Here is an 18,746-nt window from a genome sequence, read left to right as displayed (position 1 = left end):
CCACCACCACCACCATAAATAAATAAATAAATAAATAGATAGATACATAAATAAATAAGAGAGAAAAGATGGAGGAACAGGTTTTGAAAACGCTACATGACTATTAAAGGGGACCTCTCTGTGAAAGGAACACTAATGGGAACTGGCAACAGAATTTAGAACAGTAATGGATGTGATCAGTTATCACCCTGAAAAATCTACTTTAAATTTCTAATAAGTAAACACTGTTAGATGATAATCTTTTAAGTACCTGCTTTTGATTCCTCTGAATATATACTTAGGTGTGAAATTACTGAGTTAAATGGTAACTTTAGACTTTTTGAGAAAACATCAGTACTGTTCTCCATATATTCCACAGGAGTGTACAAGCATTCCAATTCTCCACATTTTCATCAATAGTTATTATTTTCCATTTTGTTGGTGTTATTATCCTTACTGGCACCCTTATACATGAGTGGTATCTTCACTGTGCTTTGATTTGCAGTTATTTCCCTAATAATAATGTTGCAAACATCTTTTTTGCACTTATTGGCCATTGGAATATCTTCTTCTGAGAAGTGTCTATTTAAGTCACTCATATTTTTACTGTTGCTGTTGTTGATAGACCTTTATTTTATTTACTTATATGTGGTGCTCAGAATCAAACCCAGTGCCTCACACATGCCAGGCAAGTGCACTACCACTGAGCTCCAGCCCCAACCCCACTGCCCACATTTTTTTTTTTTTTTTTTGAGAGAGAGAGAGAGAGAAAGAGAGAGAATTTTTTTTTAATATTTATTTTTTAGTTTTCGGCGGACACAACATCTTTGTATGTGGTGCTGAGGATTGAACCTGGGCCACACACATGCCAGGCGAGCACGCTACCACTTGAGCCACTTCCCCAGCCCCCCACTTGCCCACATTTTAATAGGGTTGGTAATCTGTTGTTGAGTTGTTTACATATTCTGGAAATTAATTTCTTTCAAATGCATGATCTGCGAACATGTTTTCCCATTTTGCAGGCTGTCTTTTCACTGTTTCAATAATGTCTTATGATGCACAAAAGTTTTTAAATTTTGACAAACTGCATTTTTAAAAATGATAATAAGGTTGGGACCCTAATGAATGTTTAAAATAAAAAAGATAGCCAGGCATGGTGTCACATGCCTGTGATCCCAGTGGCTCAGGAGGCTGAGGAAGGAGGATCAAAAGTTCAAAGCCAGCTTCAGCAACTTAGCTGGGCACTTAGCAACTCAGTTGAGACCCCATCTCTAAATAAAATATAAAAAGGGCTGGAATGTGGCTCATTTGTTAAGTACCTCAATTCTCAATACCAAAAAAATAAATAAATGAAAAAGATAATACCACGTGTAAGGATATAAAACACAACTCTCATATCTAGAAGCAAGTATAAAACATTAGAAAACATCATTTCCAAGTACATACTCAAGAACACAGGCAATAAAGTAGCAACAACCAAAGTGTCCACTAAGCATGAATGGATAAAACTCTGGTATCATCATAAGCCATTTTTGCTAATCAAGAGCAAAAATGAAATTTTACAATACAATGTTGCATTTCTCTTGGAAAAAAGTCAATAGATCCATTTATCTTAACTTGGAAGTGACTTTTTTTTTTTTTTTAAAGAGAAAGACAGAGAGAGAATTTTTTAATATTTATTTTAGTTTTCAGCGGACACAACATCTTTGTATGTGGTGCTGAGGATCGAACCCGGGCCGCATACATGCCAGGTGAGCGCACTACCATTTGAGCCACATTACCAGCCCCCATTTATCTTAACTTGGAAGCCATCATTTGTTGTTTTGTTTTTGAATGAGCCTTTAACTAACAGTACATATACTAAAATCAGATATTAGTTCCTATTATTTGCTATACAGATTTGTTTTTCTTTTTTGGTACTGGGGATTAAACCCAGGGGTGTTTAACTACTGAGTCATATCCCCAGCCCATTTTAAATTTTTTATTTTGAGACAGGGTCTAAGTTGCTTAGAGCATCATTAAGTCGCTGAAGTTGGCTTTGAACTTACAATCCTCCTGCTTCAGTCTCCCAAATTGCTGGGATTATAGGCATGTGCCACCTGCCAAGCTGAATTTATAACAAAGTTGTAAAGGATAAGGAATGTCCGCCCTGCTTCAAATCACAAGACAGATACATCAAAGTCTTTGTTCGACAATTCAGAGCTCTATAATATATCATTAATTAGTCAACTAAGAATAATTTCATTGTTGTTTTTCATTTCCTCTTCATAGAATATTTTGCTAAGGATGTCCTGTAGTGCAGGTTATCTAGCTGTAAATTCTTTTAACTTTTGTTTATCATGGAGGGTTTTACTTCATCATCAAATCTAAGGCTTAATTTTGCTGGATACAAGATTCTTGGCTGGCATCCATTTTCTTAAAGGGCTTTATATATATTGTTCCAGAATCTTCTAGTTCTCAGGGTCTCGGTTGAAAAATCTGCACATAACCTAATTGGTTTCCCCCTATATATAAATCTGATTTCTTTCTCTTTTGGCTTTTAATATTCTCTCCTTATTCTGTATACTAGGCATTTTTATTATAATGTGCCTTGGTGTGGATCTGTTGTGATTTTGTACTTTTGGTGTCCTGTAAGCCTCCTGAATTTGGTTTTCCAATTTGTTCTTCATGTTTGGAAAATTTTCTGATATTATTTTGTTGAAGAGATTGCTCATTCCTTTGGTTTTAAACTCTAAGCCTTCCTCTATCCAAATAACTCTTTTAAATTTGGTCTTTTTATGCTATCCCATGTTTCTTGAATGTTCTGCTCAAGGTTTCTTAACATTTTTCACGTGTGGTCTACTTTTTTTTTCAAGAGTATATATTTTGTCTTCATTGTCTGAGGTCCTGTCTTCCAAATGGTCTAATTTGTTGATGATACTCTTAATTCAACTTTAAATTTGGTTTATTGTTCCTTTTATTTCAAGGATTTTTGTTTGGTTTTTCTTTAGAACGTCTATCTCCCTATTGAAGTAATCTTTTGCTGCCTGTATTTGCTCTCTTGTATCATCTTTTAATTCACAGAACATTTTAATTATATACATCCTGAACTCCTTCTCTGTCATTTCATCTGCTGTGCTGGCCATGGATTCTAATAATGTGGTATCCTGATGTGCTTGGGGCGCTTTCTTCCCTTGTCTTTTCATGTTGCTCATGTGCCTTCCTTTCTAGATCTGTGGATTCAAGGCGTTGCTGTTTTTACCTTATAGGCTTATAATGCCCCTGCAGGGTTCTAATACCTCTCCTTTGAGCAGAAGGACAACATTAACAGATCCCAATGTAAACAAAATACCATCTGATAAGAGACCCAGAATAGCTAAAGCAATCCCTAGCAAGAAGGGTGAAGCAGGTGTCCTCACTATATTAGACGTTAAACTGTACTATAGAGAAATAGATATTGGCACCAAAATAGACTGATAGATCAATAGTACAGAACAGAGGACACAGAGACTAACCCACATAACTACAGTTATCTTATATTAGACAAATGTGCCAAAAACATACATCAGAGAAAAGATAACGTCTTCAATAAACGGTGCTGGGAGAACTGGAAATCCATATGCAACAAAATGAAATTAAACCCCCCTCTCTCACCAGGCACAAAACTCAAAGTGGATCAAGGACCTAGGAATTCAACAACAGACACCTGTGCCTATTAGAAGAAAAAGTAGGCCCAAATCTCCATCATGTTGGATTAGGCCCCAACTTCCTTAATAAGACTCTTATAGCACAAGAATTAAAATCAAGAATCAATAAATGGGGTAGATTCAAACTCAAAAGCTTCTTCTCAGAAAAAGAAACAGTGAGGTGAATAGAGAGCCTACATCGTGGGAGCAAATTTTTGCCACTCACACAGATAGAGCACTAATCTCTAGGGTATATAAAGAACTCAAAAATCTAAGCACCAAAACAACAAATAATCTAATCAATAAATGAGCCAAGGAATTGAACAGACACCTCTCAGAAGAGGATTATATAATCAATCGACAAATATATGAAAAAAATACTCATCATCTCTAGCAATTAGAGAAATGCAAATCAAAACTACTCTAAGATTTCATCTCACTCCAGTCAGAATGGCAGCTATTATGCATACAAACAACAATAAGTGTTGGCGAGGATGTGGGGAAAAAGGTACACTCATACATTGCAGGTGGGACTGCAAACTGGTACAGCCAATATGGAAAGCAGTATGGAGATTTCTTGGAAAATTGGGAATGGAATCACCATTTGACTCAGCTATCCCTCTCCTCGGTCTATACCCAAAGAACTTAAAAACAGCATACTACAAGGACACAGCCACATCAATGTTTATAGCAGCACAATTCACAATAGCTGAACTGTGGAACTGAGCTAGATGCCCCTCAATAGACGAATGGATTAAAAAAAATGTGGCATATATACACAATGGAATATTACTCAGCAATAAAAAAGAGAATAAAATCATGGCATTTGCAGGTAAATGGATGAAGTTGGAGAATATAATGCTAAGTAGAGTTGACCAATCCCCCCAAAAAACAAACACCGAATGTTTTCTCTGATATAAGGAGGTTAATTCATAATGGGGTTGGGAGGGGGAGCTTGGGGAGGATTAGAGGAATTCTAGATAGAGCAAAAGGGTGAGAGGGGAAGGGAGGGGGCACAAGGGTAAAAAAGATGGTGGAATGAGATGGGCATCATTACCCTAAGTATATGTATGAAGACACAAATGGTTTGAGTATACTTTCTATAAAACCAGAGATATGGAAAATTGTGCTCTATGTGTAATGAATTGTAATGCATTCTGCTGTCATATATAACAAATTAGAATTAAAAAGAAAAAAGAATTAACTTCAATGCCAAATGATGCAAATTACTCAAAAATTTTAAATGTATATCACTCACCTTTGCTTTTAAAAGGTCAGACATTTCAGAATGGCTATTGTATGGCTTTTGCTGCAGTGGCTGTCTGTGTTTTACCCACTGGTCGCCAGGAGAACCTTCAGGAAACAACTGCTGACTGTGGCGGAATTTGGTTCGACTACACCAAGATTTAAAAAATAAAAATCAGATGAGAAAATTTTATTTATAATTTTTTAACACCTTGACAATCTGACTTATAGACTACATATTTCATTTTCTTATTTATTGTGCATCTCTCCCCAGCAAAATATAAGTTTGAGGAGGGTAAAGATTCTTGCCTGTTTACCTATTATTTTATGCCCTGCCCCTAAAGAGATGCATGTTGTTGTTCAAAAACTTTCTTGAACAAATTATAACCTATTGTTTTTCATCCCAGATTTTTCTAATTATCCATATCATCTCCTTCCTATAAGTATTATATTCTTTAAAATATGAAGTAATTCTTTCTAAATTTAGTTGAAACAAAGTAAGTTAAAGAACTATACATGAACTTTTCCTCTAATAGAACAGACAATTCAGATTCTTACTAGAAGGCTTCAAGTATGGAATTTTATTTACACAGGTCAGTTATGAACTTTACCCATGATACAAGAAGATCTGAGAAATAAAGCTATTTTCTAAAGCAAAAAATTCAGGGGCACAAGACAAAGGATGAGTAAATTAAATTAAGATCCGATGTCAAATTATACCAAAAAAAAAAAAAAATCTGATTCTAAAAAGTATACTTGAAACAACAGTTTGCAATATCACATAAAAATATTATTATAAGATATATACAGTCACTGATGCCCAAAACCACATCACAGTAAGATTACCTCAGAATAATACTTAAATGTTCTACTCCTTTTCCACTTAAGACCTACAATAAAACTTCAGTGTTTCTATCCTTTATTTAGATAAAATTGAGACATTTCCTCCAACACATCATCATAGGCATTAATCAGCATGCTAATTAATCAGCATTACCACTTCCATATGCAACCTGTATTTGGTTACAGATTGCTTTATCATCTCTACCCCCTCAACAAGAACACAAACCCTAAAAGATTCTCCCAAAGATGACATATACACATTTTTAAAGAAACACTGTAACGTAACTTTTCATAACTTTTTAGTAATTTCTTTATTTCCTTTTAATACCAACTGCGTTCTTATTCCTTCCACAGTTTTACTTATTTTCAGTGGAATTTAATTTGGTAGTTATAATCATAGACTCTGAAAGGCAGAAATAATTCTTAAAGCATTTGGTCCAAGCTCTTGTCCTCATAAAACCCAACTGAAATGAAGTGCTACATATTTGAAAAAAATACTAACTACAGATGTGGTTTACTCCTATTTTTTAATTTTTGAAGTTCTACAAAAAATAAATCAGTACATGCAGATTACAGAAAAAGCAAAAATTGACTCCCTCAGAATTTAACAAAGGCAAAGTTATGATAAGTTGATTGCAAAAATATATCCCTATTTAAGCAAGTTACTCCCAATTGACTATGATTGTGATCTGGATGCAATTAAGTTACAAGCAAGTAAATACTCTTCATGGTTCACATCCATGTAATAGTTTCTCTTAATAATACATAATTGATGCTAAGAAAGATGTTAAAAAAAAAAAGAAAGAAAAGAAAAGCGAGCAAGCCCAAGTCTCATTTCTATCCTTGAATCTATTCATCAGCATCCCGAACTCCCTATACAAAAACAGACCTCAACATAACCCCATTCAACCATCTTCAGAAACTCATTTCTAAAGTAGAACATGAACATACCATAAACACACACTTTTTTTTTTTCTTTTCCTAGTGTTACATCTGTCCATCTGAAAAGCTGGTATTCTCTTGGGTGTTCCATTTAAAAATATGCCTAAAGCTACTTTCTAACTTCAATTAACCTTTTTCATCTCATCAAAAATGCTTTAAGGGGTGGGATTGTGGCTCAGCTGTAGAGCACTTGCCTAGCACATACGAGTCTGATCTTCAGCACCACCTAAAAGTATAAATAAATAAAATAAAGGTATTGTGTTCAACTACAACAACAAAAAGCTTAAAAAATCTTCTATTATTGATGAGATTAGTAACAAAATAGTACCTGTAAGAAGGAATCTTATACCTCTACAAACTTTAGAATCAAAATGCTACTGTACTACAAACTCTCATGAATTTCATAAATATATTTCTTTACCTCAATTTTTCCACAGTGGGTTTCGCGGGTGTGCTACCAGCAGAGGAAAATCCATTATCACTATCTGAAGAATCCCCAAATCTTCGAGAAAGCCAGTCCCTTAATGGTCTATGGAAACATTAAAAATTTCACTTTTAAAATGTTAAATATCAGAATCATGAAGATTGGTTTTATATTTCAACACATACGAACAAACCTGATAAAGGGAATGGCCATAAAAAATTTGTTAGGTGCCAAGCCAAGTTTGGATTTGGGGGTCATATCATTTCTATGACAGGGCAATTTCTCAATGGAGAACCACTCAATATTCTGAAAGGAAAAAAAAAATTCATTTAGTTAATTATTATCAATGACTTTCTAAAAGGAATTTCTCACATCATTCAATAGGATACTGTTCAGCAACATGCAAATATTCTCAACTGTTACATACCCGAATTTCTCTTCTGGTTTTTGGGTTAAATTTAGTGTCTTTTGGAATTCCTGGAATGATGTACAAACGAGCAAGTTGGTCATTGATCCGAAGTTCAATGTAATCATCCTTACAAATATAGTCTTTGATATCAAAACCAGTTTCTTCAAAGACCTAGAAATAAATTTGGATGAAATCTTCAATTTTAACTGTTATGACTCTAGTTCATCAAAATTTATTTCAAAGACAAAAATTCAGAAATATCCAGGTAATTAAAATGAAAAAACTAAAGAGAGAAGATTCAAGGTCTAGTTCTAGCTCTGCCTCTAATAAACTGATTATGGAAAAATCTATTTACTTTCTTAATCTATTAAATGAAGGCAGATGTTAGAATACATCAATGACTTTCAATCTATAAAAAAAATACCTACTGAAGACCACATATAGATTTTATTTACAAAGTCCAAAAATTTGAACACATATCAAGCTACAAATACAACTATTTTTCAAACATGAAAGTTGAACTGTGATAGAAGCTCATTAAACAAACAGGTTCCAAAGGTAAAGCTACATTCACATTTGTATGCATGTATACCTGGTATTAGGGAAGAGATAGCATAAATGCAAAAGAAGTGAAAAGAACCGTGAGAAGTATAAATGAACTCATACTGGGGAAGGTGGAAAGACCTACCTACATGGTAACAAACAAGAGAAAGAGGGAAGAAATAAAAGGAACTGAATTAATGGTTCTAAAACTGCCTTGCCTTGACTATGCCTCAAAGGCTGAGGGAGTAGGAAAAAGAAAAACCAGGGGAATGGGAATTAATCTCGAGAATTAATATTACATCTAAACCTTTCATTTTTCCTTTAACCAGAGATGGAAGTCATGCTTAGTCTGATTAACATACTGTAATTTGGTTTAAAATAAAAAATCATTACTTTATTCCAGCCTTAAGTCTCCATTTATTAACATCCACATTACTGAAAAAGTCTTTCCCCATTTGACCTCCAAAATCTACAGGGGGGCTTGTACATTCTCAGGGGTTAGAAACGACAGTGAATCTTTGATGACAGAGCTCTTCCTCTTCTCTATAGTTTCAACACGTCCTAACAAATCAGAAAGACAGATTAAACACCTGCACAGGCCTCTTTTTCAAGGTACAGTTATGAAAGAGCTACTTCTATCCAATCCTTTTGCTTTTCCCTTTGTCTGATTAGTCACGTGTATTCTTTCTACTTTCCTCAGTAGGGGCACATCTATACTTCTATCAGAAATGTGTGGTCTGGGACTTCCAATTAAACTCTCCAACACCCAAACCATTTGTATTATCATTTATGTATACTCATAAGCACGTTATACCTTTTGTTCTTAATTTTTTAAGAACTCGATGAATACGCTCACTTCAAAACTATCCTTTAGTAAAGACCTAGGAATAACAAATTTGGTTAAAATTTTCAATTTTAGCTTTTAGACATCCAGTCCATTAAAATATATTTATCTCAATGAAAAATTCAGAAAATGAGATTATTTGTATTTACTACTTCCAGAAATAAGACTAGATTCAGAAGTAGTATATGTTAAAAAATTGTTTTGTACTGTTTCTCTATATGTAACACTGACATTGCAGGTAAATATATAAACAGTCTAATGTAGAGCTTATTGCTGAAGTTCAAACATATTAAAACAATATATCTTTCTCAGCTTAAAATTCTGAAGGCTTGGTGTTAGAGGTTTCGTTGTTTCTCACTTCCCCAAGTTTTAACATTTACACACTTAAGACAATGTAAGCAAACAGTAAATTATGTGGATTTGTTTCATGACTCATGCATGCTGTCTGAGCATTTCCATTAGAGCAAAAGAACAACCAGATGCTTTGGTTTTTTCCTTTACTTTGAAATTAAGGTCTAATCTATTGCTTGAGACAGAGCTTAAAAATGTTTTGATGGGGTTAGGGGAACAGATGAGTGTCAGAGGGTATGCTCAAGGCTCTGGGGTCAAACTCCCAGCACCAACAAAACAAAACTCATTATAAATTAATCTTTATGGATTCTAATTACAACAAGACTAGTTTACCTAAAAGTTTACATGTCTATGATCATGAAATTATTTATATTTATAACAAGGCTAGTTACCTAAGAGTTTACATGTTAATGATCATGAAATTGTTTCTTTTCATCAATGATACACCATTAAGAGAATCAACAGGGAAAATATAAACCAGAAGGCACTTATAAGACACTCACATTCAGAATATATTAAAAATTTGTATATAACAAGAAGACAAGAAACCTGTCATTAAAGAAATGGGTACCACATAGATAGGTACTTAATGAATGAGATAATCAAACGATTAAGAACATGAAAAGGCATTCAATATCCTTAAACTTCAGGAAAATGCAAATTAAAGCCATAATGTTACACACCATTACAAAAAATTTAATTTGATAATTTGATGTATAGGGCAGAATGCAGCACAACTAGAATTCTCCTACATTGCTGTTAGGAATGTAAATTGGTACAACCACTTAGAAAACTAGTAACAGCAGCTTCTCCATGACTCAGCAAATCCAGTCTTAAAGAAAATAAGGATTTATTTCCATTAAAGGACATGTATAACAATGTTATACAATAAATGTCACAGCATTTATTGTGTGGGGTGGGGGTTACTGAGGATGATACTCAGGGGCACCTAACACTGAGATACATCCTTGGCCCTTTTTTGTTTTATTTTGAGACAGGGTCTTGTTAAATTGCTAAGGCTGGCCTCAAACCTATAATCCTCCTGCCTCATCCTCCAGAGCTGCTGAGATTACAGGCATATGCCACAACACCCAGGTCTACAACAGTTCTATTTATAGTAGCAAAAACTGAAAACAATGCAATGCATAAAACAAAGAACTGTGATATATATGTACATTGGAATACACAGAACAATAAAAAGAAGCAAGTACTAAATACATGCAACAACAGGGAGATCTCTTAGAATTAAATTGAGCCAAAGAAGTCAAACACAAAATAAATACTGTTATGGTTTAGATGTGAGCTGTTCCCATTTCAGAGGAGAAATGATTAGGTTTTGAGAGTCTTGGCCCAAAAGTGAATTAATCCCCTGATAGGGATTAACTGAGTGGTAATCATGTTTGGTTGGAGGAGGTGGGCACTGGGGTGTGGCTTTGGGGGTATGTATTTTGTACCTGGTCAGTGGACTCTCTCTGCTTTCTGATCATGTTAGCTACTTCCATCTGCCATTCTCTTTCCGCGCTGCCATGCTCTTCTGCCATGATATCCTGCCTCAACTGGAGCCCCAAAGAATGGAGCCAGCTATCTATGGACTGAGACCTCTGAAACCATGAGCCCCTAAATAAACTCTCCTCTACAATTGTTCTGGTCAGATTTTTTAGTCACAGCAACAACAACAAAAAAAAGTGACTAAAACAAGTACCTACTGCAATATTCTATCTGTATGAAGTTTAAGAGCAAGCAATGTAGAAGTCAAAACAGTGAGTCTTCAGGAAGTAAGGAATAAGTGGATATTGAATGGGAAGGGTCAGGAAAGACTCCTCTGTGGTGCACCACTGGTGGTTTCACAAGAATATGAACATATAAAAATGATTTATCTGTTAACATTAGTGTAGTTCACGTATTTTAGCTTCAAAACAAAAACAGTTTTAAAAATACCTCATCTATGGTTCTTAATTTTTCTTTTTAATATATTTACCAGCTTGTTATTAAGGATACAGATGAAGAGATGCATCTAGTGAGGTATGGGAGAAGGTATGCCATTCTTCAGGAAACTCTGTTTATTCAAGTACCCAGAAGCTCCAGTTTGCCTCTTTAGTTCCCTTTGAATTATCAGAAATAATTATACACAACTAGTCATGTAAAGCTGTATAATAATTAGAAACTAAACTAAAAGTAAACTGTGTAATACAAAATCCTTTGTGGGCAGAGTTCTGTGATCTTTGTGTTACAAATACTATCTAACTGAATTCATCATTAATTTAAAAAACAGTACAGAAGGAAGACTAAGGCACTACCTCAGATTAAAGGAAACTAAAGAGATAAATTAATTAAATGCAAATGTAATAAATGAACCTAAGTAGGATCTTGGATGGGTGAGAGGGTGGAAACTTTTAAAGGATCAAAATGAGTAATTAGTGGATTTGAATATGAAGTGTCCATTACATAATAGTACCATATCAATGTTAGATTCCTGAATTTGATAAATTACAGGGCCATTATCCCAAGAGAATTCCTTGTTCTTAAAAGTAGTTAGGAGCAAAGGGACATTAGGTATGCTATTTCCTCTTGAAGGATTCAGCAATAATAAAAACCATGCATATATTCAAAAGTAACAAAGTAAATATTGCAAAAAATTAACTAGTGGGCTGGGGATATGGCTCAAGCGGTAGAGCGCTCGCCTGGCATGCGTGCGGCCGGGGTTTGATCCTCAGCACCACATACAAACAAAGATGTGTGTCGCCGAAAACTAAAAAATAAATATTAAAAAATTCTCTCTCTCTCTCTTTCTTAAAAAAAAAAAAATTAACTAGTGAACCTATTCTTTGTATTACTCTATTTTTCTCTATATTTGAACTCTCATTATTAATGCAGTTTTTATGGCGTCACATCTTACTAACATGTTTACACCTTTCAGTAAATTCATTTAAATATGTACTGTGTGCTTAGTAAGTCACAGGTACTATCCTAAGCACTGAACTCAGGGATGAATAAATCAAGCACTTCCCTTTAAAGAGTTCAGTCTAAAAAACGAAAAACATGATTATAATACAATGTTAATACAAAGAGGTAGGAGGAGGTTACCTAATAGCTTTGGGCAGAGTTGTCATGAATGACCTATTCTGCTGGATACACTGGAGCTAAGACTTAAAAGACAATTGAAGTTTGCCAGGTAGATTTAAAAAAAGATATCCCATTTAAACATACAAATGGCTACAGCCAAGAATCACACAGGAAGAAGAGGTATAAGTCAACATGAAAATAGCCACCAGCACTCACACAGGGTGCTTCAAGCCCTATACAACCAAATCCAGAATAAAATGAAGGAGCCCAGAGAATTTCTTCACAAAGAGAATTTCACTCCAGTACACTATTTTAAATTAAAAGCCCTTGCAGACCACGGGACACTGAAAAAGGCCTTATTCAATATTCCCTTATCTGCCTACAAAAAACAGTCCCCCAAAACAATTGCCTTCAGTCCACTTCCAGAGGTTTCATTAATTAAATTCATATTCCACAAAGGGAGATTGAGGAATGGAACCACAGCTGGAGAGGCTTTGTCACAAACTATGTTCACCACCTTGGATCCATTAATGCTTCCAAAGAGAATCATTAATAAATGGTAGAATTGTCTTGGCACATCTGTTCCTCCAAAAGATCATTTAGGTCCTCTGAAAGTCAACTGCATCTAAACCTTACAGAGTTAGTGGGTAATCACTCTATTGTGATTTTCCCCATGTACATTAAATAAATTTATATTTTTCTCCTGTTAAATCTGGTGTCAATTAATTCTAGTAAACTTTCAACGAGCAAAGGAGCTTTCCCTTCATCCCTACAAAAGACAAAGACAAAACTTCTCCTTTATTCTATGTGATAAAGACAATTTGCCTCCAAAATTACACATTTGTTCTCATCAAATATTTACCAAGAAGGCTGGGGTTGTGGCTCAGTGGTAGAGCACTTGCCTTGCATGTGTGAGGCACTGGGTTCAATCTCCAGCACCACATAAAAACCAAATAAAGGTATTAAAAAAATATTTACCAAGAAAAGGTTTTAATGACTGACCTTATGTACAAATACTAAAGATTAAAAACCTAAACACCATAGATCCTGAAAATCAAAATCCATTCCTTCATTATGATACACAGTGCATTTTCCTGGCAATATGGAACAGCTTTAACTTAACAAATGTTATCAGATAGGGGCTGGGGATATAGCTCAGTTGGCAGAGTGCTTGCCTCGCATGCACAAGGCCCTGGATTCAATTCCCAGCACCACACACACAAAAAAAGTTATCAGATAAAAATACCCACCTACGAATGGATAAAAAAAATGTGGCATTTATACACAATGGAGTATTACTCTGCATTAAAAAAAGACAAAATCATAGAATTTGGAGGGAAATGGATGGCATTAGAGCAGACTATGCTAAGTGAAGCTAGCCAATCCCTTAAAAACAAATGCCAAATGTCTTCTTTGATATAAGGAGAGTAACTAAGAACAGAGTAGGCACGAGAAGAGCATGAGAAGAAGATTAACATTAAACAGGGATGAGAGGTGGGAGGGAAAGGGATAGAGAAGGGAAATTGCATGTAAATGGAAGGAGACCCTCAGGGGTATACAAAATTATATACAAGAGGAAGTGAGGGGAAAGGGGGAAAAATATAAGGGGGAGAAATGAATTACAGTAGAGGGGGTACAGAGAGAAGAGGGGAGGAGAGGGGGGAGGGGGGATAGTAGAGGATAGGAAAGGCAGCAGAATACAACAGACACCAGAATGACAATATGTAAATCAATGGTTGTGCAACTGATGTGATTCTGCAATCTGTATACGGGGTAAAAATGGGAGTTCATATCCCACTTGAATCAAAGTGTGAAATATGATATATCAAGAACTATGTAATGTTTTGAACAACCAACAATAAAAATTAATTTAAAAAAAAAATACCCACCTAAACAAAATGTTAAAAAACGTTACCCAAAGAAGCAACAGTGCAAAAAGACAATGAAATGCTCTGCCTATAATCTTTATCCTATAAGCCTACCACAAGAAAATAAATTAGAGTTCCTCTATATAAATGCTATTAATTAATATGTGTAAAGGCACAGTCAACTTCACTACAATACAAGATGTTGTTTTGCCAAATAATAAGCAACATTATAAAATATTGAGACGACAGGTGAAGTGCCAAGTATGGTTTGCCTGTTCTCAAAAGCAATTGAGGTTTTACCATAATAACAAAAATACACTTGAGGTTATCCTAACACCTGTTTTCAACAATATCTAAAACATTATTTTCCTATTTCTGCCCTTATTCTACTTTCACTAAAACTGATCAGAAAGAACCCTATTAACAATGGCAAACCAAAAGTTAAGAGAAGATTGGGAACCACTATACATGACTGCCCTTAGCTTTTCACTAGTATTGATTCATACCTTTTTGAGAAGTTTGTTTGCCACCACTTCTTGAAGCTCAACCCACAAACAGAACTCTCAAGAATGTTTCGAATTCTGCTACAGCATAACAAAACAACCGCACACTACCATATATAATGAAATACTGACATTAATAAAACTAGCAATGCTATAAAAACCCAAATAAAAACTTTATTATCAGGCTGGGGATGTAGCTCAACGTACAGTATACTTGCCTAGTAGTATGCCTGAAGCTCTAGGTTCAATCTCTGGCAACACACACATAAAAAAAACCCAAAACAACCAAAAAACTTTACTATCAACTTAAATAAGGATAAGCACCCTATGGTATCACTGTATACCTTAAAAGCAAGGGAAAAGAAAAGTGTTTTAAGACATCAAACTAAGAGTAATTGGTAGCTAGAAAATCAGGACAAAAATCTCTCCCTTCATATTAGTATGAGTGAAAATTTAAAAAGTGAAGTATTAATAAACTATTATGAAGAATGGGTAACAATCTGGTTTTCAGCTAAGATTTAATTAATGGTCTCCTGCTTTCAGACAGTACTTCTTCTATTATACTATAGTACCACCAAGTGGCAGAAAGACATATTACATTTCTAACTGCTAAATGAATATTTTTCATCACTCAAAAATGGCAACTGTTATGGACTGAATTGCATCCTATCCACCCTCCCCCTGCCACCACCAAAAAAGAATTCACAGGTTGAATGTCTAACTCCCATTATGACTATAGTTAGAAGAACATAAAGGAGTCATAAAGGTTAAATAAGACACATACCAGTGTGATCCTAATTTGATAGGGCTCGTACCTTTATAAGTGGAAGATACACCAGAAGCATGTAAGCACACGACTGGGGAAAGACCATGTGAACACACAGCTAGAAAGTTACTGTCCACAAGCCAGAAGAGAGCCCCCACCAAGAACCCAATCAATTGGCAACCTTGATCTTGGATTCCCAGTCTCCACAACTGTTGAAAAACAAATTTCTATGGCTTAAAACACCCAACCTTTGATATTATGATTGCTCAAACAACTAAAGCACTCCACCTTAATTCCCTAAAACTTTCTCCTTATATGAAAAATGTGACAATTTAAAAATCAGGGATGAAAGCAAGACCCAAAAAACTATAGATATTAAAAATATTTTCTGCCAAGTTCCTTTACAAGAGGATATGATTGAAATGGAGCAAACTGTGTTACGTGCATCTATGAATATGCCAAAATGAACCCAACTAGTATGTATAAATATAATGTTTTTTATTAAACATTTTAAAAGAGGGAAAAAAAAGACACAGGGAAACATTTTTTCCCCTTGAAATTAAGGGACTCTGGCTCCTCAGAATGTCCGTGCTTCCCTCACAGAAAAACAAAATTCTCCAATAGGAAAAAACAAATTCATGTTCACCCAAACAAACAGGTAAATGTTAAAAATATATATAGATAGATATTTTTAAAATAATTCCTTCTATTTTCATAAATATTTACCCATTTATAAATTACCCTGAGTAGCAATTATATTACAGTCACCAAGTATATGGACTCTAAAGTCATTATCAAGCTTTATATTCCTGTTGTGCTGCTTACTATCAGACCTTAGGCTTGTTACTTACCTGCTTTGTTTCTCAATTCCCAAATCTCTAAAATGGAAATAACAGCCTCCTGTAACACAGGTTTAGTATCTCCTTTCTGAACTGCTTGCAACCAAAAGTGTTTCCGATTTTGGAGTTTTCTGGATTAAGAACACTCAACTTCTCGTTATCTTCCCCCCCAGAAGACTCGCCTTAGGTTCTATCATCCACACTCTATTGTCCCAATTCTCATGCCTTAAGAATAAAGTTTATTTATTTTCTTACAAACTCTGATGAGTTATAATTATTACTAAAATTATTACTACATGGACAGAGGAACCTTTTATCTTAGTAACCCAGAGCAGAAAATTAAGATAAACCAAAGAGAAAACTGAATGCTTCAATTGATAAGTTAACTGCTCTTCTGTCTTTCCTTAAATATCCTATTTCTACATTGTTCTGATTCTTTACAATATGGTATACAAAACTTGTTGGGAGAGGGTGCTAGCAAGGATGCATTAAATGCCTTGGGTATGGGGCAGTTCAGTTTTGCAAGCTGAGATAATTGATTTTCCCCATGTTCATCCAAGAATATTCAATTATAGAAATTGCACCCAGTTGAACCTAAATTTCTGGCAATTCCAATTAATGGAATGTCCTTTCCAGAACTTGATGACTTCCTTGCTGGGTTAAGGGTAGTCTAATTATATGTACTTGACTGGCAGATCAATTCCTTTAAGTAGTATATCATGGTACTTATTTTGTCCTTTCTTATGAGTAAGAGAACTACTAAGTTGGAAGATATAAAGAAACTGCTCCATAGTACCCCCATCACCTACAGAAAGCAAAGGAAAAGCTCTCAGGGGATGTGTTAACTTCCCACCTTCTCCCCAACAAGTTTCGGTTGTACATAAACCTTCACTTACTTGAATACAACCACTCTATCTATAAGCTGTAGAAATACTAACTTGCTTCAGACTGAATTTAAAATACACAGTACTTCTAATCATTCTTTTAATCCTGCTCCAATGTAAATCCCACTAACAGTTTTTCTGTGGTAAATTAACCACTAGTAGTTTATAAGAATTTGAACTTTTATTCCTAACAGTTATATGCAAATTTAAACTAGGCAATATACACTACTACAAAACATATAAGGCAATGGCTTCTAATAAAACATGCCCCCAAATCCATATTACCATCTTAAAAAAAAAAATCTCGAAATCACTATCACTTTAGATTTTTTTTCCTCAAGAATAATACTTCTAGTTATGAAAAACCCATGAGTGACTCTCCTTAATAAATTCATTTAGATGTGGCTAATAAATTCATTTGGATGTGGCACAGTGGTTGAGTGCCCCTGAGTTCAATTCCCAGTGCCAAATAAATAAATAAATAGATTCATTTTACAGAGGTTAAATGACTTCCCCAAAGACTCTAGTCTATTAAGTAACAAAGCCTATACCGAAATAAAAGTCTTTCTGCTCCTCAGCCAGTCTTCTTTCAATTATATCATATTTCCATCAGGTCAACTTCTCAAATCTCAAGGATAAAGTATACTGTGATAAAGAATAAAAAACTGGGGCTAGGGCTGTAGCTCAGCGGTGAACACTTGCCTAGCATGTGTGAGGCATTGAGTTTGATTCTCAGCACCACATATAAATAAATAAAATAAAGGTCCATGAACAACTAAAAATAAATAAATAACTGGGTAGTACACAGTACTCAAGGTATTATTAATTAATGCCAATGAATGATAATGACATTTGTTGATATTAAAGTTCAGAGACTACTATGGACTACAGCTAACTGGTAAAATAGAATTTTAAGTAAGAACAAATTTGAGATATCCATTCTAAACTTCAGGTCCTATAGACAAAGCTAGCTGGTGATAGACTTAAAAAAAAAAAAAAAAAAAAAAAAAGGATAATTTGCAACAGGTTTTTGAGCAACAAATACAATTTCTTAGAAAACCCTGAATTGCACACTTGTCTAAAAGTTAAAATTATAAAACAAGACAAGGAATATAATAACCAAAAAGTTTTACCAGTTGCCAATCCAATTGTTAAGTCAAAGATGGAAAATATATCATCATAAAGAAAGAAGCAAAAGAGATTACTTTAAAAATAAACAATGAAAGACATTGTTTATTTAAAAATAAACAATGAAACACATGAGAATAACAGAGATGCAGACAAAACAACTGCTGGTTATATCAAAAGTTAACTCATGTACTCAAGTTTTGGAAACAGTATTAAGACTGTCCAAGAGTATCTCTAACAAAGCTTAAAAACATTGGAAACTAAGAGCCAAATTTACTGTTTCAAACTTCAATAACTTACCTCTCTAGCAGCACAATCATGAGGGGCTTCTTCTTTATTTACTTTTCCTTTTGGAAATCCCCAGCCTGATTTTGCTAAGTACCCCTGAACCAGTAGTACCTACAATACAAGCAGAAATAAAAATCAAACTTACTCCCCCTTTCCTATGCT

At 34.6% G+C, this 18,746-nt stretch overlaps 1 protein-coding gene across 1 annotated transcript in view; it reads right to left on the bottom strand.

The window, feature by feature from the left end:
* Dcp2 (decapping mRNA 2) overlaps nucleotides 1-18,746 on the bottom strand; it is a 45,244-nt gene that overhangs the window by 11,937 nt on the left and 14,561 nt on the right. Inside the window, exons 4-8 of the mRNA XM_076856649.1 lie at nucleotides 18,597-18,695; nucleotides 7,526-7,678; nucleotides 7,292-7,404; nucleotides 7,096-7,203; nucleotides 4,903-5,038 (exon numbers count right to left, since the gene is read on the bottom strand). Of these exons, the coding sequence (XP_076712764.1) occupies nucleotides 4,903-5,038; nucleotides 7,096-7,203; nucleotides 7,292-7,404; nucleotides 7,526-7,678; nucleotides 18,597-18,695 (609 nt within the window). The remainder of the gene's footprint in view (nucleotides 1-4,902; nucleotides 5,039-7,095; nucleotides 7,204-7,291; nucleotides 7,405-7,525; nucleotides 7,679-18,596; nucleotides 18,696-18,746) is intronic.

The sequence above is a fragment of the Callospermophilus lateralis genome, chromosome 5 (assembly GCF_048772815.1).
Source record: "Callospermophilus lateralis isolate mCalLat2 chromosome 5, mCalLat2.hap1, whole genome shotgun sequence".
Classification (NCBI taxonomy): Eukaryota; Metazoa; Chordata; class Mammalia; order Rodentia; family Sciuridae; genus Callospermophilus; species Callospermophilus lateralis.
Note: the sequence above shows the minus strand (reverse complement) of the source record. Positions and strands in the feature narration are given on the sequence as shown.